Raw genomic sequence first — 27,532 nt, 5'->3', positions numbered from 1 at the left:
GAAAAAATATATCAATACATTATACTAAATCGCATACAAACTCTATACTCTTACAAATTAATTAATTTGTAACACTGAAATATAGCGATTTTATTATATAAGAAAAAATCTAACCCATCGAATCTTCTCTAAATTTAAACATCATGTAACCATTGAGCATGAATAGGAGGGACCGCATCTTTCAATTTAAGCAACAGCGTCCTTCTGGCCATGAGAAATAAAAGCCAAAATGTTCAAGTCAGATGACTCCAAAATAGTATCCTTTCCTCCAACAATACCAAATAAAGCAATCAAAGGATTAGGCCTAAAGTTTACTTTGAAAAGTATCGAGAAAGTTTGAAATACTTCTTTCCAATATTTTCCAAGACTCGGACATGTCAAAAACATATGAATGAGTGAAGCTTCTCCATTATTACATTTATCACAATACGGAGATATATCTAAATAAAAACAAGACAACTTATCCTTAGTCATATGGGCCCTATGGACCACTTTAAATTGTAGGAGAGAGTGGCGGGCACATAACGATGAAGTGTTAACCAATTTAAAAATTTGATTCCAAGTTTCCTCAGAAAGGTGGGAGGAGAAGATGGCGACACGACGCAGCTTGCAGCGGCCACTCCAGTGAATGATATCTGTTATCTGTCAAGTAGGGTGCCATGCACAATCCTGATTTGATGAAGACAGACGTGAAAGCATGGAGGAACATCTGTGAAACTTCTGAAATGCCTGCTTCGCTGCCGCTGCTACTGTGTGGTCCAGAATCTCCAGAGGGGAAGGCCCCGAGTCCTCGGCTTTGCTTGTTGCTCGGCGGCTGTGGCGGGGTTGAAGCACTTAGCAGAGATGGTGCTCAGTGCTCGGTGTTGGAGGGCTGGTCGGAGGCTCAAAGTTTTCGGATGGACTCAGAGTCGGCTGCGGTCCGGTGCTTCCAATGCATCGGCAAGTTTGCGGTGCTTGGAGTTCTTGGCAGGGAGAGTTTCTCCCTTCTACCGTCTGCGTGAGATGATGGGGCTATCGGGACTTTGAGACTTTTTTTTTACTGTGCCCATGGTCTGCTCTTTATCAAATTACGGTATTGTTTTGCACTGTTGTAACTATATGTTATAATTATGTGGTTTTGTCAGTTTTAGTCCTGGTTTGTCTTGTGATTCTGTGATATCTTTCTGGAGGAATATTGTATCATTTTTTAATGCATGCATTTCTAAATGACAATAAACGAGGACTGAGTGTCCTCATAATCTAATCTAATCTAAATTGAAGTCTGTAAATCTTGTTCCGAAAGATTTTTAATTTTATCTAAAGGAACACTTCTCATTGCCAACAGCATATTATAAATATTAGCTATAGATCTATTATAAAAAGGTTCCAAATTAAAAATTACATCTAGTAGATTCTTATCAGGACTTTTAGGAAATGTACTTATTTGAGACGGTAAAAAATCTCTTATTTGTAGGTATCGAAAAAAATGAGCTTTGGGTAAACTATATTTAGTTGACAGTTGTTCAAATGAAAACAGACTTCCTCTACAAACAAGACCTGAAAACATTTAATACCTAATTAATCCCATTCTTTAAAAGCTGCATCAATCATAGAGAGTTTTTAAAAAAATTAGAAAAAATGGGACTCGAAAGAGAAAATCTCAATAAGCCAAAGTATTTTCGGAATTGTATCCAAATTCTCATAGTATGTTTAGCTACCAGATTATCAGTTAACTTACTCAGAGACAAAGGAAGTGAGGATCCAAGAAGAGGAATAATAGAAAATTTATTAACAGAGTTAGCTGCTTAAAAAAAAACCCACATCGGGCAATCCTCATGATTAATGTAATATAACCAAAATGTAAGGTTCCTTAAATTAACTGCCCAATAATAAAATCTAAAGTTTGGTAAAACTAATCCTCCATTCTTTTTATCTTTCTGAAGATGAATTTTATTTAATCTAGAACGCTTATTCTTCCATATATAAGAAGATACAATAGAGTCAAGACAATCAAAAAAAAGATTTAGGAATAAAACCAGGCAATGCCTGAAAAAGATATATAAATTTAAGTAATATATTTATTTTGATAGAATTAATTCGGCCAGTCAGCGATAACAAAAGAGGCGACCAATTTGATAGTATCTTTTTCACGTGATTCAATAGGGTAAGAAAATTTTGTTTAAATAGACGCTTATAGTTTTTAGTGATTGTTACACCTAAGTAGGTAAATTGGTTTCTTACAATTTTAAAAGGAAGGTTAGAATTTGTTGGTATAAATTATTCAAAGGGAAAAGTTCACTTTTATGCAGATTTAATTTATAACCTGAGAACTGGCTAAAACAGGAGAGTAAAGAAAGCGCATGGGGTAATGAAGTCTCAACATTAGAAATAAATAACAACAGATCATCAGCGTACAGCGAGACTTTGTGGATAGTGTCTCTCCTTAAAATACCGGTGATATCATTAGATTTTCAAAAGCCAATGGCAAAAGGTTCTAAGGCCAGATCAAAAAGCAGAGGGCTCAACTGACAGCCTTGTCTAGTGCCACGTTGAAGCTTAAATGGTTTGGAATTCACTTTTAATCTGCATTTGTACAGTAGATGATCCATCAACCATCTAACCCAACCTCTGCTCCCATCCAACCTTGGAACCGGAAAACATTGAAGAGGTTGCATTACCAAAAGGTCTTACTGCACAGAAATGAGCCCTTTGGCCTATCTCATCATGGCCAATCTGTTTGCCCACATTATGACTTGTGTCCTGCTTTGCCTGTTTATCTAAATGCCTCTTAAACATAGGAATTGTATCTGTTCCGGCCACCACTACTGGCAGCACATTTCAGAAATTAACACTATCTATAAACAGTAGATTCCGGTTCTTGGGGCCATCGGTTAATTGGGGCAGCTCTTTATTTGGGACAACTCTCAAAGAACCACCCCTTCAAGATACTTAAAAGCACCTTATATACCAACAACTTTTACAAGAAAATCTGTTTCATGTAAAAATATTCATATTTGATCCCTGGAACTCTGCTCAGCCCCAAAATTCATTTCACTCAACATCTTAGAAACTTATAAGTCACCTCTAAATCTTTTCTTCAGGATAAAATTCCAGTGCAGTACATTGGCAACCTTCTTGAAACTCTGCAGTCTGCACAAGGAAGCTACTTCTACAATGATTAGTGATGTGCCAGAGGGCCACTAATCTTTGCTGCTTCTGGTATATATTAATGACTCAATTGTGAATTGGGAGGTTTGATTAAGTTTGCAGATAGCACAAAAGTTGGTGGTACTTGAGAATAGCAGAATATAAAGCAGATGAAACTTAATCCCATCAAATGGTGATCAATCTTGGCAAGTGAAACGGGAGTAGGGCATGTACAGTAAATGGTATGGCACTAAGGAAAGTTGTTAAACAGAGGGATCTGGGGGTCCATGTCCATAGTTTCCTGAAAGTGACTGCATAAGGGATTCACCAGGATGTTGCTTGAGTTGGAGTTTTATAACTATAGAGACAGATTGGATAAGCTGGGCTTGGTTTCCCTGGACCAAGGGAGACTGAGAGGTGACCCGACAGAAGAAGAATCAGACAAGATGGGATATGGTTAAAATCTCCCCTCTTCCCCCCTCCCATGGAAACGTATCAAAAAAATGAGAGGACATAGATTTAAACTGAGCAGTTTAAAACAGCTCCAAGGGGTCATTTGGTTGTTTTTTTCTTATATACAGTGGATTCCGATTAACTGGGACACATCGGCTTCCCCAGTTAGCCAAAGTTTCATGGAAAGAGTTAAAAAGGTAAACAAAGAAAAACTACCATTTAACTGAATAACAATGAAATATTTGAGTGCCGAATTGTTGATTAATACTCCTACTTTTAAATACTCTAGTACAAAGAAATACCCACCCTTTTAGGAACTTTGGATATTTCAATGAGATTGCTTATCATTCTTCTATACCCCGTAGAGTATGGGGTCAGTTATCATTCTCCATACCAGTGTGGTGAGCCGTTGTTGTGCTTCTTGGGTATATCCTTTCTTAAGCTGGGAGACTAGACTTCTCTGCAATATTTTAGGTGCAGTCTGACCAGGCCTCTTACTGGCATTAAAGTACTGTGCTAAAGTCTTAAGCATATGTAAGAAAATTCTGTAAAGAGCAGATGCTTTCAAAAATAATGTAATGAAAGGTTTCTAAATATCAGAAAATTACTATAAAGAGCCGTAAACAAAAATTAAATCAAATCAATATTTGGTGTGATCACCCCTTGCCTTTAAAACTGCATCAATTCTCTTAGGTACAGTGTCATGCAGTTTTAAAAGAAAATCAGCCGGTAAGTTGTTCAGAGCATCTTGGAGAATTTGCCACAGTTCTCCTACAGACTTTGGCTGCCTCACTTGCTTCTGTCTCTGCAGGTTATCTCAGACAGCCTTGATGATGTTGACATCAGGGCTCGGTGGAGGCCACACCATCTGATGCAGAACTCCTTGTTTGTCTTTTCACTGAAGATAGTTCTTTATGAACTTGGCCATGTGTTTGGGGTCATTGCAGTGCTGCAGAACGAAGTTGGGACTGATTAGACACTTCCCTAATGGTATTGCATGGCAGATGAGAATCTGCCTGTACTTTGTACCGCATTGATGATTCCATTAATTCTGACCAGACCACCACCTCCATTTGCAGAAATGCAGCCCCAAACCTGCAGGGAACTTCTGCCGTGCTTCACTGTTGGCTGCAGATACTCATTCATGTAGCACTCTCCAGCTCTTTTACGGACAAACTGCCTCCTGTTTGAGCCAAAAGTTTCAAATTTTGACTTGTCAGTCCAGAGCACTTGCTGCCACTGTTCTGCACCCCAGTCCTTGTGTTTTTGTGTGTAGGTCAGTCTCTTGGCTTTGTTTCCACTTAGGAGGAATGGGTTTTTGACAACAACTCTTCAATGAGGACCAGTTTTGAGAAGACTTCTCCGGACTGTAGAGGGGTCTACTTGGGTTCCAGTGGTTTCTGAGAGTTCAGAGTTGATAGCAGTGCTGGACTTCCTCCCACCTAAAAGTGACATTAGTTTGATGTATCTCTCGTCTGCTGCATTCAGGTTTCATGGCTGACAGCACATCTTGAAACTCCTGGCAACACACACACACAAAATGCTGAAGCAACTCAGCAGGCCAGGCAGCATCTACGTTAAAGAGTACAGTCGATGTTTTGGGCGAAGACCGTTGACTGTACTCTTTTCCATAGATGCTAGCTGGCCTGCTGAGTTCCTCCAGCATTTTGTGTGTGTTGCTTGGATTTCCAGCATCTGCAGATCTTCTCTCGTTTAATCTTGAAACTCCTATCTGCCACAAAATTTCTGCTTTGGAGAGACCTCGCTGATGCAGGATGAGCACCTTGTGTCTTGTTGCTGTGTTCACTCATACCATGGTGTAAGAATTGATGATTTGAGGTTAAACTGTCGCATCTGCCACACCCTCACCTTTTAGTCTGGTTGTCCTTCGCCCAGTTTCATTCCTTTTAGACCCATTTCTGTTTCAGTTAATCTGTTTAGTTCATTCAACTCATTATGTCATTGAACTGTTTATCTTTGTTTAATCAAGCACTGGACTATATACTAATAAAGTAATCAAGTTTTAATTTGAAAAGTGGTCTATTACTTAACATGTTACTTTCTTTAATGAAATACAAAAAATTCTCTAACATTTAATTTTTTGGAACGTGAATGCTTGGAAATCTAAAATTTGCTTTTTTCTACTGACACACTAATGCAGAGGACAAAAAAAACATCCAAAACAAAATTATGGGAAAAATTCTAGGGCGCACAGTATTGTATATCATCTTGTAGTCTATTCTTCTTGTAGTAAAGGCCACCACACATTTTGCCTTTCTAATTGTTTGCTCTTCATGCATGTTAACTTTGACTGATTTGTTTACAAGGTAACCCTGGTCCCATTCGCTCGCCAATTAAAATAAATACTCCACTTTTCTACAAAGCTGGACGATGTCATGATTTTTTACATTATACTCTATGCCATGTTCTCACCAGTTAACCATCTCCGTAATGTTATTGGGCCTCTTACCCCCCCCCCTCCCCACCACCCCAGCTTTGTGATATCAACAAACAGAGTTGGTGCACTTTTTCCCCCTCATACAAATTGTCAAATGCACTAGTCACTCCACCTGAAAATAGTCCATTTATTTCTGCTGTTTTCTTTGTCAACCAGTCCTCAATCCACAGCACTTTTATGATGGTCATGGATCTTGATCTTCAGACATGCTATTCCTCAATCAACTGAAGCTGTGTTAATATATGGAAAGTCATGGTGAATCAATTATGTCTACCTTCACTGGGAAGTGGCTCCCATGATATAACAAGTGGCCCAAATTTTCCAGGGTTTCATTGTGAACCTTCAGTGTTGAAAGGCAGTGTAGTGAAGTGGGGGTATGTTGGTAGGGAACTTTTGCTTTAAGAATGTTGAGTGCAAGCTCCATCCTCTCTAATACTGGCAAACAATGGTACATCAATAACCCAACACTGCTTAATTTTTTTTTGCTGCGAAGTTGCAGCAACCATCCCATAGGAATGCTTGGAACTAATGGGAAATCATTCCAACAGTGACTGTAATGCAAAAGAAAGGTCACGTAAACATCCATCTTGGAGCTGAAGTGTGTGCAGACTGCACATGCATTTGGATGCTGAGCTCCAAGTGTCAAGTTGCAGGTTCTCTAATGACAGGTCTGAGCTCAATTGTTTCTCTGATGACTGCATCACTTCACTGAAAGATGACAGGAAAATTCCTGATGGATGCAAAGCTCTTTTTTTTTGAAAAAATAAACCCTTAAATTTAATAATCACTAAAACTCAGACTTGATTTCCCTCTGATTATTCATCAGTCAACCCATCGCAGCAACTAGAATTAAGTAGTTCTTAAAAGAATTGTTTTCTAAACACAAATACTTCATTTTGAATCAGTACTTCAGATTCAAATAAGCACTTTCCTATTCCCTGCTGTATATATCTACGATGACTTCGAATTTTGTTGAAGTGAATTTTGTGATATTGGCTCATTTCAAAGATAAAAGTCTGTACAAATTACATGGAAATATATAGCAGTGCATATTTGAAAGGAAGAATTCACTCCAAGGAATCACCACGTAGATAGTCAAGGCCTGATCAGGAATATTCAGCCTGGTTTTGTACATGGCAAGTCATGTCTAACGAAACCTCTGAGGTTTTCTGAAGAGGCAGGTTGGCTAGTGTTGTTCAGGTGGGTTTAAAGTAATTTGGCAGGGGAATAGGAACTGGAGTAATAGTGCTAAAGATGAGGTAGTTGGTTAACAAACAGAAGCAATGTGTAGGTAGACGCCTAGCAAGGAGAGACTGTTGACACAGCAAAATTGCAGTCAATAGGAGGAGTTGCAATGTAAAAGGTGAACAAAAATCAAAGGTGAATACAGGATCAAAGGTGTTCCTAGGGGTGATTGATAAGTTCGTGGCCTAAAGTAGAAGGAGATCAGTTGCTAACTTCAAACTTTCTGCACAATCACTCAGAGTTGAACTGCACATGCATGTAACGAGAGCTGTATAACTCATCTCCTTCTAACTTGCAGGTTGAGTCTGAAGTGAGGAAAGCAAATGCAATGTTAGCATTCAATTCAAGAAGACTAGAACATAAAAGCAAGGATGCAATGTTGAGACTTTATGGAGCACTGATGAGGCCTCATGGAGTATGGTGAGCAGTTTTGAGCACCTTACCTTAGAATGGATGTGCTGAAACTGGAAAGGGTTCAAAGGAGGTTCATGAAAATGATTCCAGGATTAAATGGCTTGTCATATGAAGACCATTTGATAGCTCTGGGTCTGTATTCACTGGAACTTAGAAGAACGAGGAATAACCCAATTGAAACCTATTGAATGGTGAAAGGTCTTGAAAGAATGGATATGGAGAGGTTTCCTACAGTGAGTGTGTCCAAAACCAGAGGACACAGCCTCAGAATAGAGGGGGATCCTTTTAGAGCTGAGATGAGGAGAAATTTCTTTAGCCAGAGAGTGGTGAATCTGTGGAATTTGTTGCTACAGGCAGCTATGGAGGCCAAGTCTTTATGTACATTTAAGGCAGAGGCTGATAGATTCTTGATTGGTCAGGACATGAAGGGACAGTGGGGAGAAAGCAGGAGATTGGGACTGAAAGGAAAAATGGATCAGCTGTGATGAAATGACCTAATTCTGCTCCTATATCTTATGGTATTATAACTAAGAGGATAAATGAAAGTAGGGAATGGATGTTGTCTATATGGATCTTAATAAGGCCTTTGACAAAGTCCCATATGGCATTCTGATCTAGAAAACTATGTTGCATCAGCTTCAGAGGGAGCTAACAAGGTGGATTCAATGATAGGAAGCAGAGGGTGATGGTTGAACCTGAACCAGCATAGATAATTTCACTCAGCACTGAACTGATTCCACAACCTACAGCCTTACTTTCAAGGACTCTACAACTCATGTTCTCAGTATCATTTCTTTATGTATTTTTGGCTTTTTGTATTTGCACAGTTTGTCTTTGGCAAATTGACTGCCAATAGTTTGTAGTTTTTCATTGATTCTGCTCTGTTACTTTGTTCTACTGTGAATGCCTGCAAGAAAATTAATCTCAGGGTAGCATTTGGTGACATACATGTACTTTGAAGTTTGAAGGTCAATCGTCTACATGGAGGCCTATGAAGTAGAGTGCCCCGAGCGTCAGTGTTGCGACCTTTGCTGTTCATTTTTTATGTAAATAATTCGGATGAGAGTGTACACGGCCTGCCTAGCAAGTTTGCTGATACCAAGTTAGAGGGCCTTTTTGACAGTGAAGGAGGTTACTATGAATTACAGAGATCTTCATCAGTTAGAGAGATGGGCTGAGGAATGCCAAATACATTTCAAAGTAGATAAGAGAGAGGTGATTCATTTTGGATATTCAAACCAGGGTAGGACCTGGGAATACAAGTGCACAGTTCACGCAAGCAGACTGGTGTTTGGCATGCTGGCCTTCACTGGTAAAATGCCATCAGGGACATTATGTTGCAATTATTTAAGTCAATGTTAAGACCACACTTGGAATATTATGTATGGCTTTGGTCACCCTGTTATAGGAAAGACATTGTCAAGCTGGACACAGTACTGAAGAGATTTACAAGGATGCTGCCTGGACTAGAAGGCACAAGTTATAGGGAGAGGTTGGCTATGCTGGATCTTTACTTCTTGGAGCATTGGAGAATCAGAGGTGACCTCAAAGAAGCTTATGTCCCTAGTAATTTCAAAAATAAACTGAACAGTCAGTCTTCCCCATATTCAGTGTCCAAACAAGAGGGCACAAATACAAGGGAGAGATTTTAAAGAGACCAGAGAACAACTTCTTTACACAGAGCACAGTGAATATCTGGAGTGAACTGCTAAAGGAAGTTGTTGAGGCAGGTATAAGTGCAGCACTTAAGTAGTATTTGAATGGGTACATGGAGGGAAATGGCTTGGGGGACGTGAACTGAACCCAGGCATCTGGGTCTACCAGCAGAATGGCTGTGGTCGATTTTGAACAGCTGGGCCAAAGGGCCCATTTTTGTGCTGTATTACTATGACTCTACAATGGTATGTCTTATTGATATGTTGTATGGGTGGTTCAGTGTATGGCCTTCTGATTGGTTTTCATAATAATAGGTGCTGGCAACTTGGAATATTCAGTTCAGTCCAGGCCATCACTCTTGAACTCTGTGCCTATACATCTGCCTCCCACTTCTTGGCTTTTAAAAGTGTCCAACAGCCACTCCAATAAACTCCTCAGTAAAGGCTTTGCCCGTGCCTTGTAGAAATTGGGGTACTTTATATTGAAAGCTGCTCTATTGTTATGTAGCATTTTTTTTTAATTAGTTTGTTTCAGTACTATACCAGAGAGTTGAGGACAAGGGTTTAAATTGATTTAAGCTTTTGAATATGCTGCTGAGAACAGATTTTTTTTTCAAAATAAAGTTCAATTTAAACAATGTATAGCTTAGTGATTTTGGCCATTTATCTTGTGCTCCGATTTAGACTGACCACATTACTCACTGCTAGGTTAGAGCCTTGCACGATTCTTATTATGGAATCCAATTATTTAGTTAGAAGTGTGGAATACAAGTAAAATTGCTCAAATTGATTTAAGTAAATCTAAAATTCTGCTCCCATGCCATAAATGGATCCACATTAATGACTGCAGATAAAATATACTTTTTCATTAAGTGCAATTTTTTTTGGTGACTGGGTGGTTATAGCACCCAAAGACCTTGTTCTTTCAAAATCCGTGCAATGCTTAGATTTATTATTGTAAAAAAAATTGAATTTGATTGCAAATTGATTTGTGATTTATTGATTCATCAGTAAGAGTTAGTATACAATATTAAGTCAACTCCTACGACTATTGAAATGAAATCAATGTTTTCTGATGGTTCTGTTTAATTTGGAAATTTAAGAAAGAGATTAAAATAGGTACAGATTTAGGAAATACAAAAATGTTTCGTGACAACAGATTGACCAGTGGTTTTTATTGGATCATAAATTTTATTTTGGTTGTGCCTTAAGAAAAATCAAAAATAATGCAGACATGTGTAGATCTCAGCTGAGCCACAATTCAAATGCCTCCAACTTTAGACTTCATCCCAGGATGTTGATTACATGTTCAGGCCTCAAAAATTCCAGACACATGGACCTCTCTGACCCTGGTGACCTGGGCCCTTATGACTCCTTCAGACTCAGGACTTCTTTGGCCTCTACCTTCACTCTTCAACCTTCAGGCTTCGCCCTCTAGACAGGTGTGACTTTGGGCCTCAACTTCCAGGCCCATATTGGGGGAGGGGAGGGGGTCACCAATCTTTGTTACTTACTGCCCATATGGACTTTCAACCTGCAACAGGTCTCCTCAGCACCTGTGATACAACTTCTGGGATCACTGACTTTTGCCTGCAGAGTGCTTCAATCCAGATAATTCAGTAAATACCCTGACCTCTAACTCCCCTTCAGCCTGTCCCTGGAACCAGAGGTTCACAACCTTTTTTTTAATGCCATGGACCTTTAAGCAAGGGGTCTGTGGACTCCAGGTTGGGAACCTCAGACCTAAACTGACCTCTAACTCCTGTCACTAAGAAAAACATCCCCAGAAACAAAATCAAAACAACTAAGTCTGGGCCAACTCAGTGCCATCTTGACCAGCTGACAGGACCCATAAGGAATAGTAAGACAGCAGTAAAGACCTCAAGCAGGGTGTTAGAAAGATCTAAAGAGACAGTGAAATATCCTTGGCAAGTAGATTGGGGAATCCCAAGGCATTTCATACTTGCATTAAAAACAAAAGGGTAACAAGGGAGAGTGTAAGACTACTCAAAGATAAAGGAGGGAAGTTACTGCTTGAACATTGATGAAGTATTAAGAATACTTTATTAGTATTCACGAGGAGGGGACATGGGGGATAATAAGTTTAGTGTAAGACATACTGACGTGTTGGAGCATTTTGAGATCAAGGTGGTGGTGCAGCTGGGTCTACTACAGAATATCACAGTAAATGAATGCCCAGGTTATGAATAAGATCGTAAAACATAGGAGCGGAATTAAGATTCAGCTCATCAAGTCTGCTCTGCCACTCCATCATGGCTGATTATTATCCTTCTCAACCCCATTCTCCTGCCTTCTCCCTGTAACCTTTGACACTCATACTAATCAAGAATCTATCAACCTCCACTTTAAATATACCCAATTACTTGGCTTCCTTAACCGTTTGTGGCAATGAATTTCACAGATTCACCACCACCTGGTAAAAGAAATTCCTCTTATTTTTTTTTAAAGATCAGCTATGATTGAATGGTGGAGCAGACTCAACGGGCCAAATGGCCTAATTCTGCTCCCCATGCCTTATGGTCTTTCAATAGTTAACAGGTTTCAATGAAATTTCTCCCCCTCCGCCTCTCCAATTCTTCTGAACTCCAATGAGTACAGGCCCAGAGGCATTAAATGCTTCTCATACATTAACCCTTTCATTCCTGGAATCATTCTCCTGAAACTCTAGACCCTGTCCAATGCCAGCACATCCTTTCTTAGTTGCTAACAATATTTCTTGCTTTTATAATTTAGTACTCTCAAAATGAATGCCAACACTGCATTTGCCTTCCTTTCTACCAACTCAGCCTGCCAGTTAACCTCCAGGAAATCATACACAAGGGCTCCCAAGTTTTTGCACCTCTGATTTTTGAATTTTCTCCCAATTTAGAAAATAGTTGACACCTTTGTTCCATCTACAAAGTGCATGACTATACACTACCCCACACTATATTCCATCTGCCAATTTGCCCATTCTCCTAATCTGTCCAAATCCTTCTGCAGATATCATGTTTACTCTCAACACTACCTGCCCTTCCACCTATCTTTGCATCATCCACAAACATCAGCCACAAAGTCATCAATTTTGTCATCCAAATCATTGACGTAACGTGAAAAGAAGCGGTCCCAACACCAATCCTCGTGGTACACCTTTAGTCACTGGCAGCCAACCAGAAAAGGCCACCTTTATTCCCACTCTACTTCCTGCCAGTCAGCCAATGTTCTATATATGCTAGTATCTTTCCTGTAATATTAGGGGCTCTTACTTTGTTTAGCAGCCTGAAGTACAGCACCTTATCAAAGACCTTCTGAAAATCTAAGTAAACAACACCCACTGACCCCTTTGGCTAACCTGCCCGTTATTTCCGAAATATTCCAACAGATGTGTCAGGCAAGATTTCCCAAGGGAAAGCATGCTGACTTCAGCCTATTTTATCATGTGCCTTCAAGTACCCCGATAACTCATCCTTAACAATAGACTCCAGCATCTTCCCAAACACAGAAGTCAGGCTAACTGGCCTATCATTTCGTGTCTTTTGCCTCCCTTGCTTCAATAAAGAATTTACGAGGCAAGAGAGGAGATTGTTGGTGCCTCAATTGCAACAGGTGAGGTTCCAGAGGACAGGTGAGGTGCCAATCATGTTCTTCTGTTCAAAAAAAAAAAAAAAATGAAATGGGGATAATCCATGAAATTATAGGACCCTAATGAAAGGTGTTAATGGAAGATGTTGCTTTTGCCAATATCCAGAGATCACAGCTGTGAACTTGGACAAATCATGAGCTTGTTGCACAACAGATGAATCCAATTGCGTCAACAACACTTATGGCTTGATTTATTTATAAATGGTATGCTTATGATCAAAGCTTTCACAACAGCACAATGTACATTCCTAACTGCCCACTTGATTACACCAATACTTGGTATTTTTCAACCAACTGCTAAAGAGTATTTTAATTACATTTTGCTTAATTCAATTGTGCTTCCTTCCCAAATCATCTTTGGGAATGCGAAGAATAAAGAATTTTTTTAGATGACTATTATAAAAACAGACTGGATAGTGTTCCTTTAAATTCTGAAGCTCTGGGCCATGACTTAGACTCAAAACACTATTAACACCAAGTTGATATCCTCAGCTTCTTTCAACAACAGAATTAAAGGAGAAAAGTGTCACCAATTCACATTGCACCTCCAACCACATTTTTTCAAAACAAATTAGCTCTGTTGTATTGTCCTTAGAGCCCCAAGGCAACATTCCCTTGCTTCACTGTTGTCCTTCCCCACACAATTCACCCCCAAAACAGACGTTTTGCTCATGTCATTCATTTGACTAATATCTGAACATAGTCACAAACTGTTTTATGCTTAAGTCACCAACTCTTCTATCAAAAATTAAAGTTAATAAATTAATAGAGTGGTGGTCTAGTTGGATGAATATTGGAATAACTTCCCATTGTCTTTTAGCTAGCCCTGAGGAACTTTTTTTTTAAAAAAAAGGGAAATGGAACCTCAGTGTGGCTCAAAGATTGACAGCAAGACTGGTGAAACCCAACACTCGAGAGTGAGCCAAGTTTCATCAAATACAAAGTGAATTTGCAACATTACCACCCAGACAATAACAATGTTAAGTGTTCAAAGCTGAGGAGTCAAATAAAAGTAGTATAAAAATAATTTCTTATAAATCTCAAATCAATACTTTGCACAAAATCTTTGTTAAAGAACTTCTAGTTCATCTAAAGATTTGTACTTAGGAGATGCCAAAGTTTAGATGGAGCAGAATTAGTTGGGTGTATCCAACGATTCCTGACTGTGTGGATAGGTCGACTGTAGAAGGCGGCGTAAAGGCCATACTAAACCTAGGACTAGACAATGAACCTTGTAATAGATCTCTCAATTGGTGAGCATTTCATAGTCAGTGATCACAACTCCCGATCTTTTGCATAACCTTGGACAGGGATAGGAGCAGACAGAATGGGGAAGTATTTAATTGGAAGGCTAATTATGAAGCCACTGAACAGGAACTTGGCAGCATAAACTGTGAACAGATATTCACAGGGAAATGCACAACGGAAATATCGAAGTTGTTTAGGAAGCACTTCCATGGGGTTCATGATAGTTAGTCCCATTGAGACAGAAAAAGAATGGTAGGGTGAAGGAACTATGGTTGACAAGAAAAGTGGAATATTTAGTCAAGAGGAAGTAGTAAGCATGTTTACCGACTCTGTAAGAGCTACAAAGTAGCCAGTAGAAACTTGAGGGACTTAGAGCTAGAAGAGGATACAAGAGGAATTGGCAAATAGTATTAAGGAAAACCCTGAGGCGTTCTGTGTACACATGAAGAGGAGGATGACAAGTGAGGGCAGGGACAATCAGGAATAAAAGAGGAACTATGTGCCTAGAGTCAGAGGTAGGGGATGTCCTGAAAAATATTATTTCTACATTCACCAGAGAGAGGGAACTTGACAAATTCAAAGTCAGCATAAAACAGGCTAATGTGCTGAAACATGTTGAAGAAATAGGATGTACTGGAACTTTAGAAAAATATTGAGATAGGCAAGTCCACAGGGCCCAATGGGATATATCCAAGGTTATTCCAAGAAGCAAATGAGAGATTGCTGTGCCATTGCCTATATTCTGTGCCCTCACCAGCCACAAGGGCATTACAAGATTAGAGGTTGGCCAATGTTTATTCCTTTGTTAAAGTAATAGGGATCATCTTGGGAATTATAGATGGCATTGACCTCCCACATCATGAAGACCCTGGAGAGACTTGTTCTGAAGCTGCTCCGGCCTATGGTCAGGCCACACTTAGATCCCCTTCAGTTCACCTACCAGCCCCAACTAGGAGTGAGGATGCCATCGTCTACCTGCTGAACCATGTCTACACCCACCTGGCCAAGCCAGCGAGCACTGTGAGGGTCATGTTTTTTGACTTCTCCAGTGCGTTCAACACCATCCGCCCTGCTCTGCTGGGGGAGAAGCTGACAACGATGCAGGTGGATGCTTTCCTGGTGTCATGGATTCTTGATTACCTGACTGGCAGACCACAGTACGTGTGCTTGCAACACTGTGTGTCCGACAGAGTGATCAACAGCACTGGGGCTCCACAGGGGGACTGCCTTGTCTCCCTTTCTCTTCACCATTTACACCTCGGACTTCAACTACTGCACAGAGGCTTGTCATCTTCAGAAGTTTTCGGATGACTCTGCCAATAGTTGGATTCATCAGCAAGGGAGATGAGGCTGAGTACAGGGCTACGGTAGGAAACTTTGTCACATGGTGTGAGCAGAATTATCTGCAGCTTAATCTGAAAAAGACTAAGGAGCTGGTGGTAGACCTGAGGAGAGCTAAAGTACCAGTGACCCCTGTTTCTATCCAGGGGGTCAGTGTGGACATGGTGGAGGATTACAAATACCTGGGGATATGAATTGACAATAAACTGGACTGGTCAAAGAACACTGAGGCTGTCTACAAGAAGGGTCAGAGCCATCTCTATTTCCTGAGGAGACTGAGGTCCTTTAACATCTGTCGGACGATGCTGAGGATGTTCTACGAGTCTGTGGTGGCCAGTGCTATCATGTTTGCTGTTGTGTGCTGGGGCAGCAGGCTGAGGGTAGCAGACACCAAAAGAATCAACAAACTCATTCGTAAGGCCAGTGATGTTGTGGGGATGGAACTGGACTCTCTGATGGTGGTGTCTGAAAAGAGGATGCTGTCCAAGTTGCATGCCATCTTGGACAATGTCTCCCATCCACTACATAATGTACTGGTTGGGCACAGGAGTACATTCAGCCAGAGACTCACTCCACCGAGATGCAACACAGAGCGTCATAGGAAGTCATTCCTGCCTGTGACCATCAAACTTTACAACTCCTCCCTTGGAGGTTCAGACACCCTGAGCCAATAAGTTGGTCCTGGACTTATTTCCTGGCATAATTTACATATTCCTATTTAACTATTTATGGTTTTATTTTTATTATTTATGGTGCAACTGTAACGAAAACCAATTTCTCCCGGGATCAATAAAGTATGACTATGATTATGACTAGCAAGTCTTACATCATTGGTGGGCAAACTATTGGAGAGGATTCTTAGAGACAGGACTATGAGCATTTGGAAAAGCAGCGTCTGATTAGAGATGGCCTGCACAGCATTTTGAAGGGCAGGTCATGCCTCACAAGCCCGACTGACTATTGAGGAAGTGACAAAACAAAATGTAGTACAGTGAATGTGGTGCACCTAGACTTTAGTAAGGCATTAAATCAGGTTCCCCATGGTAGCCTCATTCAGAAAGTCAGGAGGCATGCAAAAGTTTGGGCACCCCGGTCAAAATTTCTGTTACTGTGAATAGTTAAGTGAGTAGAAGATGAATTGATCTCCAAAAGTCATAAAGTTAAAGATGAAACATTCTTTTCAACATTTTAAGCAAGATTAGTGTATTATTTTTGTTTTGTACAATTTTAGAGTGGAAAAAAAGGAAAGGAGCACCATGCAAAAGTTTGGGCACCCCAAGAGATTTGTGCTCTCAGATAACTTTCAGAAAGGTCTCATACCTTAATTAGCTTGTGGACTGAGGAAGTTAAAATAGAACCTTTTGGCCGCAATGAGCAAAGGTATGTTTGGAGAAAAAAGGGTGCAGAATTTCATGAAAAGAACCCCTCTCCAACTGTTAAGCACGGGGGTGGATCAATCATGCTTTGGGCTTGGGTTGCAGCCAGTGGCATGGGGAACATTTCATTGGTAAAGGGGAGAATGAATTCAATTAAATACCAGCAAATTCTGGAAGCAAACATCACACCATCTGTAAAAAAGCTGAAGATGAAAAGAAGATGGCTTCCACAACAGGATAATGATCCTAGACACACCTCAAAATTCACAATGGACTACCTCAAGAGGCACAAGCTGAAGGTTTTGCCATGGCCCTCACAGTCCCCCGACCTAAACATCGTCGAGAATCTGTGGATAGACCTCAGAAGAGCAGTGCATGCAAGACGGCTCAAGAATCTCACAGAACTAGAAGCCTTTTGCAAGGAAGAATGGGCGAAGATCCCCCAAACAAGAAATGAAAGACTCTTAGCTGGCTACAGAAAGTGTTTACAAGCTGTGATACTTGCCAAAGGGGGTGTTACTAAGTACTGACCATGCAGGGTGCCCAAACTTTCCTTGTTATTTTGAAACTGTAAAAGATGGAAATAAAAAAGTAATCTTGCATAAAATATTAAAGAAATGTGTCATCTTTAACTTTATGTCTTTTGGAAATCAGTTCATCTTTTACTCACTTAGCTATTCACAATAACAGAAATTTTGACCAGAGGTGCCCAAACTTTTGCACTCCCCTCTTAGAATGCCATAGACTCAATTCAAGACATCCCTGAACAGAATCCCTCAAATCTGCAGTGAAAGTTGCTTGGGTGGTTGAAAAATATGGTGTACTGGCCTTTGTTAATCGTGGTATTCAGTTTAAGAGTTTTCAAACTAAGATGGCCTCAATAAGTGATAAGTGTGTGCAACTCTGATGGGAATCATCAAATATTCCCATTTACTATAGTTGAAATCCACAGGTACAACTATGGGTACTTCAGTAAGCAGCATTGTTTTAAGACATTTAAAGAAAAATGTATCAGCACTCAAAAAAATCGATGAACCCCAGACTGCAGACACAGGTCACAAGTGCAGTTGCTCCTTAAGAAAACAGAAGTGCAGAAGCTGAGGTGGTCTACAGATACGATTGAAATGCCAAGGCATCAGACCCCCTCCCTCCACCCCCCCCCCCACCAACTATCCTGCTGGCAAATGTATAGCCTTTGAAAAGTAAAGCTGAAGACCTCAAAAGGGACATCAGGAACTGCTTAATGGAAACATGGCTATCCCCTGCCATTTCAGGTGCAGCACTGCAGACCAATGGCTTCACCACTCTCTGCAAATACAGGACAGTTTAGTCCTTTAAAAGTAGAGGAGGTGGAGTATGCTTTATGATTAACACATTGTGGTGCACAGACATGGTAGTTGTCTGAGTCCTGCTCATCCGACCTGGAATATCTAGCAGTTAACTGTCGTCCATTATATTTGCCAAGGGCGCTTTTCACCATCCTGACAGTGGTGTACATTCCACCTCAGGCCAACATCAGGCAGGAGTTCAGCACTGTAATCAGCAAGCACGAAACAGTGCACCCAAATGCCTTCCCTATCATTAATGGGGGATTTCAATCAGGCCATCTTGAAGAAGTCTCTGAACAACTGCACCAACACATCACCTGTGGAAACAGAGGAGCCAACTGTTATACAATCATAAGAATGCTTACTTTGCTATCCAATGCCCACACTGAGGAAATTCTGATCACCTAGCTGTATTTCTACTCCGAGCAAAGACCAAGACTGCAACACCAGGAGTGAGGACTAAGAAGGTACAGTGAAGAAAGCGCTTAAAGGATTGCTTTGGGTCAATGGACTGGACAATTCATTTATGAATCTGAATGAATATGCCACAGTTGTCACCTATTTCATCAAAACCTTGTGGATGAGTGAGCCCCTTCAAGAACATACTGGACAAACCCAAACCAAAAGCCACGGATGAACCAAGAGATTAATAGTCTGCAAGGGCTAGATCTGTGGCATTTAAGACTGTGATCCAGAACTATACAAGTAGTCCAGGTACAACCTGCAGAATGCTATTTTAAGAGCGAAGAAAACTATTGCAACTGAGGTTAGAGATGGAATTGGATGCACGCAGCTCAGGTAAGGTTGGCAGGCCATTACTTTCAACAAAGTGAAGTTTAATATGAGTGGCTGTGATACTCCCAGTGCCTTTTTAGTGCATGCTCTGAAAGGGAGAATAAAAACTACACCTGTGCGAATCCATGCAGCATCTGATGATCTGTCTCGGAGGCTGACGTCAGAACATCTTTCAAGAGGGTGAACTCTCACAAGGCATCAGGCCCTGATGGTGCACCCGGCAGGAGTGTTCGAGGACATCTATCTCCCTGATAGAGTTAGAGGTTCCCACCTGTTACAAAACAACAATCATACCAGTGCCCAAGAGCAAGGTGAGCTGCCTCAACGATCAGCACCCAGTGGCACTCCTATCTCCTCTAATGAATTGTTTTGAGAGGTTGGTCATGGCTAGAACAAGCTCCTGCATAAGCAAGGACCTGGACGTGCTGCAGTTTGCCTATCGTCACTATAGGTCTACAGCAGATGCAATTTCACTGGCTCACCGCTCAGCGTTGAATCACATGGACAATAGTAATCCTAGAACAGCCTGTTTATTGATTACAGCTCAGTGTTCAACACAAATCATACCCTCAGTATTAACCAACAAGCTCCAAAACCTGGGCCTCAGTACCTCCATCGACTTCCACACCAGGAGACCACAGACTATGCGGATTGGTAGTAACATCTCTCCGCTGGCAATCAACACTGGCACATCTCAAAGATGCGTGCTTAGCCCACTGCTCTACTCTCTCTACACCCACAACTGTGTGGCTAGGCACAGCTCAAATGTCATCTATAAATTTGCCAATGAAGCAGCTATTGTTTGCAGAATTACAGATGGAGACAAGGCATACAGGAGTGAGATAGTTCACATAGTTGAATGGTGTCACAACAACCTTGCACTCCACATCTGTAAGACTAAGGAACTGATTGCGGCATTCAGGAAGGCAAAGGTGAAGGCTGAGGGAGAACACACACACACCAACAATGAAAGGGGTGAGCAGTTTCAAGTTCCTGGGTGTCAACATCTCTGCAATTGCATCAGTATGTTGGGCCCAGCATAGATCTTCAAAGAAGGCACAACAGCAGCTATATTTCATCAGGCGTTTGAGGAGACGTGTATGTCTCTAAAGACACTCAAATATCTATAGATGTACCATAGAGGGCATTCTAACTGGTTGCACTACTGACTAGTATGGAGGAGCCATGGCAGCAGATTGCAAAAAGCTGCAGAAAGTTGTAAACTCAGCCAGTTCCATCATGGGCCTTACAGCATCTAGTACACCTTCAAAAGGAAAAGGAAATGCTTCCCAAAAAAAAAAAGGCATCCATCATTAAGGAATCCCATCGCCACGGCTCTTTTCGCGTGTGCATACACACACACAACCCACACAGCAATTTAGGTTTTTTTATGTTTCCAAAATGTACTGTTGCCACAAAAAAAAAGACATATGCCAGTAATATTAAACCTGCTTCTGATTCAAGGTAAATCTCTAGACCACACTTGAGTATTGGGTTCAGTTCTGGTCCCCTCATAGGATGGATGTGGAAGCTTTAAAGGGTGCACAGGAGATTTACCATGATTCTGCCTGGATTGGACAGCATGTCTTATGAGGAAAGGTTGAGCGATCTTGGCTTTTCTTTTGGAAAGTGGAAGATGTGAAGTGATTGATAGAGGTATAGAAGATTATAAAAGACAGGACAGCCAGCATAATTTTAAGGCACACAGATAAAAGAAAAATGGAGGGCTATGTAGGAAGGTAGGTTTAAATTGATCTTAGAGTTCAGTCGCAGCATCCACTGTAAGGAGTCTTTGTACGTCCTCCCCATGGAATCATGCATTTACTTTGGTTTCCTCCCACAATCTAAAGATGTACCAGGTAGGCTAATTCGTCATTGTAACTTGGCCTGTGATTAGGTTAGGGTTAAATCAGGGTTGCTGGGTAGTGCAACTCAAAAGGCCAGAAGGGCCTACTCCTCATTAAATCTCTAAAACAAAATAAATAAAAAGGTCAGCACATCGGAGGCCAAAGGGCCTATACTGTTCTCTGCTCTATAGGAGTATCACTTACATTACACAGAATTATGGAAAATGCTCAGAAATCAAGATACTCTTCAAAATTTGTTTTAAACTATACTATGAAAAGTGCTGCTGGGTTTCATCTCCAGGCATAAGAATCTTAGTAACAACTCAATTTGGGGTGCCATGTTTCAGACTTGGTCAACTTTTGATTTCAAAATTACCTGCATTTCAAGGGTTAAAAAAGAATAAATTTTATTACAGACCCAGCACCATAATGCCAGAAAGCAGCTGTTCATTAAACACTCACAATACAACATCTATGTGAAATGAATTGCAACAAATTCCATTGCAGAGATTGAATGGAGCATGTGTGCAATGCCATTTCACCAAATGTCACAGTGGGAGGAACCCAACCAACATTTCCAGGTAACAGAAGTCACTTTGTACCAGGACCCATTACTAAATTACCATGGAAGGAACTTTAGTATAGCAGTAAAGTTATTGGACTAGTAATACAGAGGAGCAGACATGCACTCAAATTCTATTTTGTCAGCTGGTGAATTCAAATTCAATTAACATTTGGTCATTAGTTTAGACTTGTTTGAAGAAACCTTTGCCCAATCATCATCAGCATAAAACCTACAGCACCAGGGGACCCAACATATGAGAAAACTGCTGTACTACAATAAAGAACCTCTACCGCTCCTTGCCCAGACCATATTTCAGGAAATCTGATCACTTGGCTGTGCTTCTCCTACCTACAAACAGGCAGAAGCTTAAGGACAAGGCTCCAGAGACAAGGTCAACAAAGAGGTGGTCACATGAGGCAGAGGAATAGCTATGGGGTTGCTTTGAGTTGGCTTACTGGACCATGTTCAAGGACTCAGGCTCTGAATGAATACACCACAGTTGTCGCGGACTTTATAAAAACAGTCGTAAATTAGTCGGTCCCCACGAAATCATTCAAAGTCTTCCAACCAGAAGCCAGGATGAACAATGAGATCCACAATCTGCTGAGGGCCAGGGTCCGTGGCATTGAAGTCTGGTGACCAAGATACAAAAGGTCCAGGTACAATTTCCAGAAAGCCATCTCGCATATGAAGTGGCAAATCCTGACCAAATAGGAATCACTGAAGTTTGTTCGACAGATGTGGAAGGACTTGAATGCCATTACCTCTTACAAAGTGAAATCAAAAGACATAGGTGACAACAAGCCTTCGCTCGCAGATGAGATCCATGCCTTCAGTACTCAATTTGACCTTTAAAACAGAGGAACATTTACAAATTCCTAAAGCCTCGATACCCTGTGATTTCAGTCCGAGGTTGATGTGCGAGCATCCTTCAGGAGGGCGAACCCACAGAAAGCATCCAGACCAGATGTGGTACCTGACTGAGTACTAAAGACCTGTGCTGATCAACTGGCTGGTGTTCACTAACATCTTTAATCCCTGACTTCAGCAGTCCGAGGTACCCACCTGCTTCAAACAGGGTTCGATTATAAGAATGTGGTAACCTGCCTCAATGACTATTATCCAGTAGCACTTGCATTCACTGTGATGAAGTGCTTTGAGACGTGATAAAGCCTATCAACTCCTGCCCGAGAAGACCTTGGCCTTAATACCTCCTTGTGCAACTGGATCCTCGGTTTCCTCACTTGCAGACCCCAATCAGTTCAGATCAACTCCATAATCTCGATCAGCACAGGTGCCCCACAAGACCCCAAGCACTGCTTTTTTTATACTTATGACTGCAGTAAGCACAGCTCCAGTGCCACATTTAAGCTTGCTGATGACACCACTGTCATTGGCCAAATAAAGCTGGTGACGAATCAGCATGGAGGGAGAATGAAAATCTGGCTGAGTGGTGCCACAACAACCCCTCCCCCTCAATGTCAGCAAGGCCAAGAACCAGATTATTGACTTCATGAGGAGAAAACCAGGAGGTCCATGAGCCAGTCCTCAAGTTTAAGTCCTCATTCTTAAGTTTAATGCATTTAGTGGCATTTGTACTTAACTCAGCCTAATAATACAATTTACTTCCAAACCAGAGACATTGCTGATGAGAGCTCTAGAAGAATTGTTGTTAGCTTTTGTTCAAGGTTTCAAACAACTTTTCAGTAGCTTCTTACAGCTTGTTCAATACTTTGATGAAATTTACCAAAAACATCAAGATCAACTTCAAGAGACAAAGTGGGATAACCAATGCTGAATAAAAGGCCTTGTGATTAGTTTAAAAACTAAATACAGGTATATGTATATGTTCAAGCAACACACATAAAAGTTGCTGGTGAACGCAGCAGGCCAGGCAGCATCTCTAGGAAGAGGTGCAGTCGACGTTTCAGGCCGAGACCCTTCGTCAGGGCTAACTGAAGAAAGAGCTAGTAAGAGATTTAAAAGTGGGAGGGGGAGGGGGAGATCCAAAATGATAGGACAAGACAGGAGGGGGAGGGATGGAGCCAAGAGCTGGACAGGTGATAGGCAAAAGGGATATGAGAGGGTCATGGGACAGGAGGTCCGGGAAGAAAGACGGGGGGGGGGGGGGGGGGGGGGGGACTCAGAGGATGGGCAAGGGGTATATTCAGAGGGACAGAGGGAGAAAAAAGAGTGTGAGAAAGAATATGTGTATAAAAATAAGTAACAGATGGGGTACGAGGGGGAGGTGGGGCATTAGCGGAAGTTAGAGAAGTCGATGTTCATGCCATCAGGTTGGAGGCTACACTGACGGAATACTAGGTGTTGTTCCTCCAACCTGAGTGTGGCTTCATCTTTACAGTAGAGGAGGCCGTGGATAGACATGTCAGAATGGGAATGGGATGTGGAATTAAAATGTGTGGCCACTGGGAGATCCTGCTTTCTCTGGCAGACAGAGCGTAGGTGTTCAGCAAAGCCTCTCCCAGTCTGCGTCGGGTCTCGCCAATATATAGAAGGCCACATCGGGAGCACGGGGCGCAGTACGTCACCCCAGCCGACTCACAGGTGAAGTGTCGCCTCACCTGGAAGGACTGTCTGGGGCCCTGAATGGTGGTAAGGGAGGAAGTGTAAGGGCATGTGTAGCACTTGTTCTGCTTACACGGATAAGTGCCAGGAGGGAGATCAGTGGGGAGGGATAGGGGGGACGAATGGACAAGGAAGTTGCGTAGGGAGCGATCCCTGCGGAATGCCGGGGGGGGGGGGGGGAGGGAAAGATGTGCTTAGTGGTGGGATCCCGTTGGAGGTGGCGGAAGTTACGGAGAATAATCTGTCAGACCCGGAGGCTGGTGGGGTGGTAGGTGAGGACCAGGGGAACTCTATTCCTAGTGGGGTGGCGGGAGGATGGAGTGAGAGCAGATGTACGTGAAATGGGGGAGATGCGTTTAAGAGCAGAGTTGATAGTGGAGGAAGGGAAACCCCTTTCTTTAAAAAAGGAAGACATCTCCCTCGTCCTAGAATGAAAAGCCTCATCCTGAGAGCAGATGCGGCGGAGACGGAGGAATTGCAAGAAGGGGATGGCGTTTTTGCAAGAGACAGGGTGAGAAGAGGAATAGTCCAGATCGCTGTGAGAGTCAGTAGGCTTATAGTAGACATCAGTGGATAAGCTGTCTCCAGAGACAGAAAGATCTAGAAAGGGGAGGGAGGTGTCGGAAATGGACCAGGTAAACTTGAGGGCAGGGTGAAAGTTGGAGGCAAAGTTAATAAAGTCAACGAGTTCTGCATGCGTGCAGGAAGCAGCGCCAATGCAGTCGTCGATGTAGCGAAGGAAAAGTCGGAGACAGATACCAGAATAGGCACGGAACATAGATTGTTCCACAAAGCCAACAAAAAGGCAGGCATAGTTAGGACCCATATGGGTGCCCATAGCTACATCTTTAGTTTGGAGGAAGTGGGAGGAGCCAAAGGAGAAATTATTAAGAGTAAGGACTAATTCCGCTAGACGGAACAGAGTGGTGGTAGAGGGGAACTGATTAGGTCTGGAATCCAAAAAGCATAGAGCTTTGAGACCTTCCTGATGGGGGATGGAAGTATATAGGGACTGGACATCCATGGTGAAAATAAAGCGGTGGGGGCCAGGGAACTTAAAATCATCGAAAAGTTTAAGAGTGTGAGAAGTGTCACGAACATAGGTAGGAAGGGATTGAACAAGGGGGGGATAAAACCATGTCGAGGTATGCAGAAATGAGTTCGGTGGGGCAGGAGCAAGCTGAGACAATAGGTCGGCCGGGACAGGCAGGTTTGTGGATCTTGGGCAGGAGGTAGAAACAGGAAGTGTGAGGTGTGGGAACTATAAGGTTGGTAGCAGTGGAGGTGTGGGAACTATAAGGTTGGCCCCACCACCCCACCAGCCTCCGGGTTCAACATATTATTCTCCGTAACTTCCGCCACCTCCAACGGGATCCCACCACTAAGCACATCTCCCCCCGCCCCCCCACATTCCGCAGGGATCGCTCCCTACGCAACTCCCTTGTCCATTCGTCCCCCCCATCCCTCCCCACTGATCTCCCTCCTGGCACTTATCTGTGTAAGCAGAACAAGTGCTACACATGCCCTTACACTTCCTCCCTTACCACCATTCAGGGCCCCAGACAGTCCTTCCAGGTGAGGCAACACTTCACCTGCGAGTTGGCTGGGGTGATATACTGCGTCCAGTGCTCCCGATGTGGCCTTTTATATATTGGCGAGACCCGACGCAGACTGGGAGACCGCTTTGCTGAACACCTACGCTCTGTCCACCACAGAAAGCAGGATCTCCCAGTGGCCACACATTTTAATTCCGCATCCCATTCCGACACGTCTATCCACGGCCTCCTCTACTGTAAAGATGAAGCCACACTCAGGTTGGAGGAACAACACCTTATATTCCGTCTGGGTAGCCTCCAACCTGATGGCATGAACATCGACTTCTCTAACTTCCGCTAATGCCCCACCTCCCCCTCGTACCCCATCTGTTTTTATACACACATTCTTTCTCTCTCTCTCCTTTTTCTCCCTCTGTCCTTCTGAATATACCCCTTGCCCATCCTCTGGGTCTCTCCCCCCCCCCCCCCCACTGTCTTTCTTCCCGGACCTCCTGTCCCGTGATCCTCTCGTATCCCTTTTGCCTATCACCTGTCCAGCTCTTGGCTCCATCCCTCCCCCTCCTGTCTTCTCCTATCATTTTGGATCTCCCCCTCCCACTTTCAAATCTCTTACTCACTCTTCCTTCAGTTAGTCCTGACGAAGGGTCTCAGCCTGAAACGTCGACTGCACCTCTTTCTAGAGATGCTGCCTGGCCTGCTGCATTCACCAGCAACTTTTATGTATGTTGCTTGAATTTCCAGCATCTGCAGAATTCCTGTTGTTTACATGTATATGTTCAATTATTTAAGCTACAACAGAAAATCAGCTAATTTCAAATTGTGATAATCATTTCATATTTTAGTTTTCACACAGCAGTTTTTGTTATTCATCAACCAGAATTCAACAATAATGATTTGTAGATGTAACAATTCAGCATTTTAAAATTGTTTCTGATAAATGTCTTCTACACAGTAGCAGAAAGAGGCTTGTGTTTTTCTTACCGGAGTAACAGTTCCTTTGGGAGTTTCTTGTTTATCACAGCTTCATCGTTATTCGAGAACATCTAAAAAAAGAGGGTTATAGTGTTAGAATGTGTCAATGGTGAACCAAAATTTGTACAAACAATAATAGAAATTGATCTGGAGTCTCCATTCTCAATTCACCACCATATAAAGGTGAAAAACTGGGGAAGGGAACAAAGAAGTGATTGCAACTATTAACAGAGCGGTCATTCAGTGACAAATAAGGTATCAAAACCAGCAGTTTGATGTTGGTACTATGTAAAATGGAGAAATGGCATCATTACCTCACCCACCCTTGAAGGTTAAAGGAGAAAATTATCAGAAAAATACATTCAGCTGTTGCACACAAAAAAGCTCATCAATTCAAAGTGGAGCAGGTTGAAGTTTAGGAATAATCCTGGCTTTCTGTCCATCAAGATCTCATCTGACAGATAAAAAAAACATTTAAAAGTACTAATTTAGATCCAAAGTGTTCAACTTAGAAGCGTACATATATTTGCAAATGCATGAATGGGAGCAATGTATAAAGCACAGAATTAAAAAAATAAGATCAGTAACTACAATACCAAAGCACAGCAGGACTCAATCCCCTTCCCAACTTGTGGATAGTACATCACAACTGTCAACCTATTTCTACAGGATACACATTCGGAAAGACCAGCTAAAAATACATGGCTCTGGTATATTTCCGAGCAGCTTTAAATAAGTAACAATTTATGTAACGTACAGAACAAACCAGACCACCATCAATACCTCTGCAGTACTATAAAACTACGTATTGGTTCCTATTAGTTAACAGAGCAACTGTTGCCACCATTTTCTTTTGACTGACTGCAAATGAACAAGATCAGTGCAGATACCTAGTGAAGATACCTTCATACAATGCTTTTGCCAA

The 27,532-nt window shown here is 41.9% G+C and overlaps 1 protein-coding gene across 4 annotated transcripts in view; it reads right to left on the bottom strand.

The window, feature by feature from the left end:
- Positions 1 to 27,532, bottom strand: part of LOC140191691 (F-box/LRR-repeat protein 20) — a 166,388-nt gene that overhangs the window by 87,666 nt on the left and 51,190 nt on the right. For all 4 annotated transcript variants that reach the window (XM_072249337.1, XM_072249339.1, XM_072249340.1 and 1 more), the window contains exon 2: positions 26,617 to 26,678. In XM_072249337.1, coding sequence (XP_072105438.1) covers positions 26,617 to 26,678 — 62 coding nt within the window. The remainder of the gene's footprint in view (positions 1 to 26,616; positions 26,679 to 27,532) is intronic.

The sequence above is a fragment of the Mobula birostris genome, chromosome X (genome assembly GCF_030028105.1).
Source record: "Mobula birostris isolate sMobBir1 chromosome X, sMobBir1.hap1, whole genome shotgun sequence".
NCBI classification, from domain to species: domain Eukaryota; kingdom Metazoa; phylum Chordata; class Chondrichthyes; order Myliobatiformes; family Myliobatidae; genus Mobula; species Mobula birostris.
This window is presented reverse-complemented; position numbering and strand designations above follow the sequence as displayed.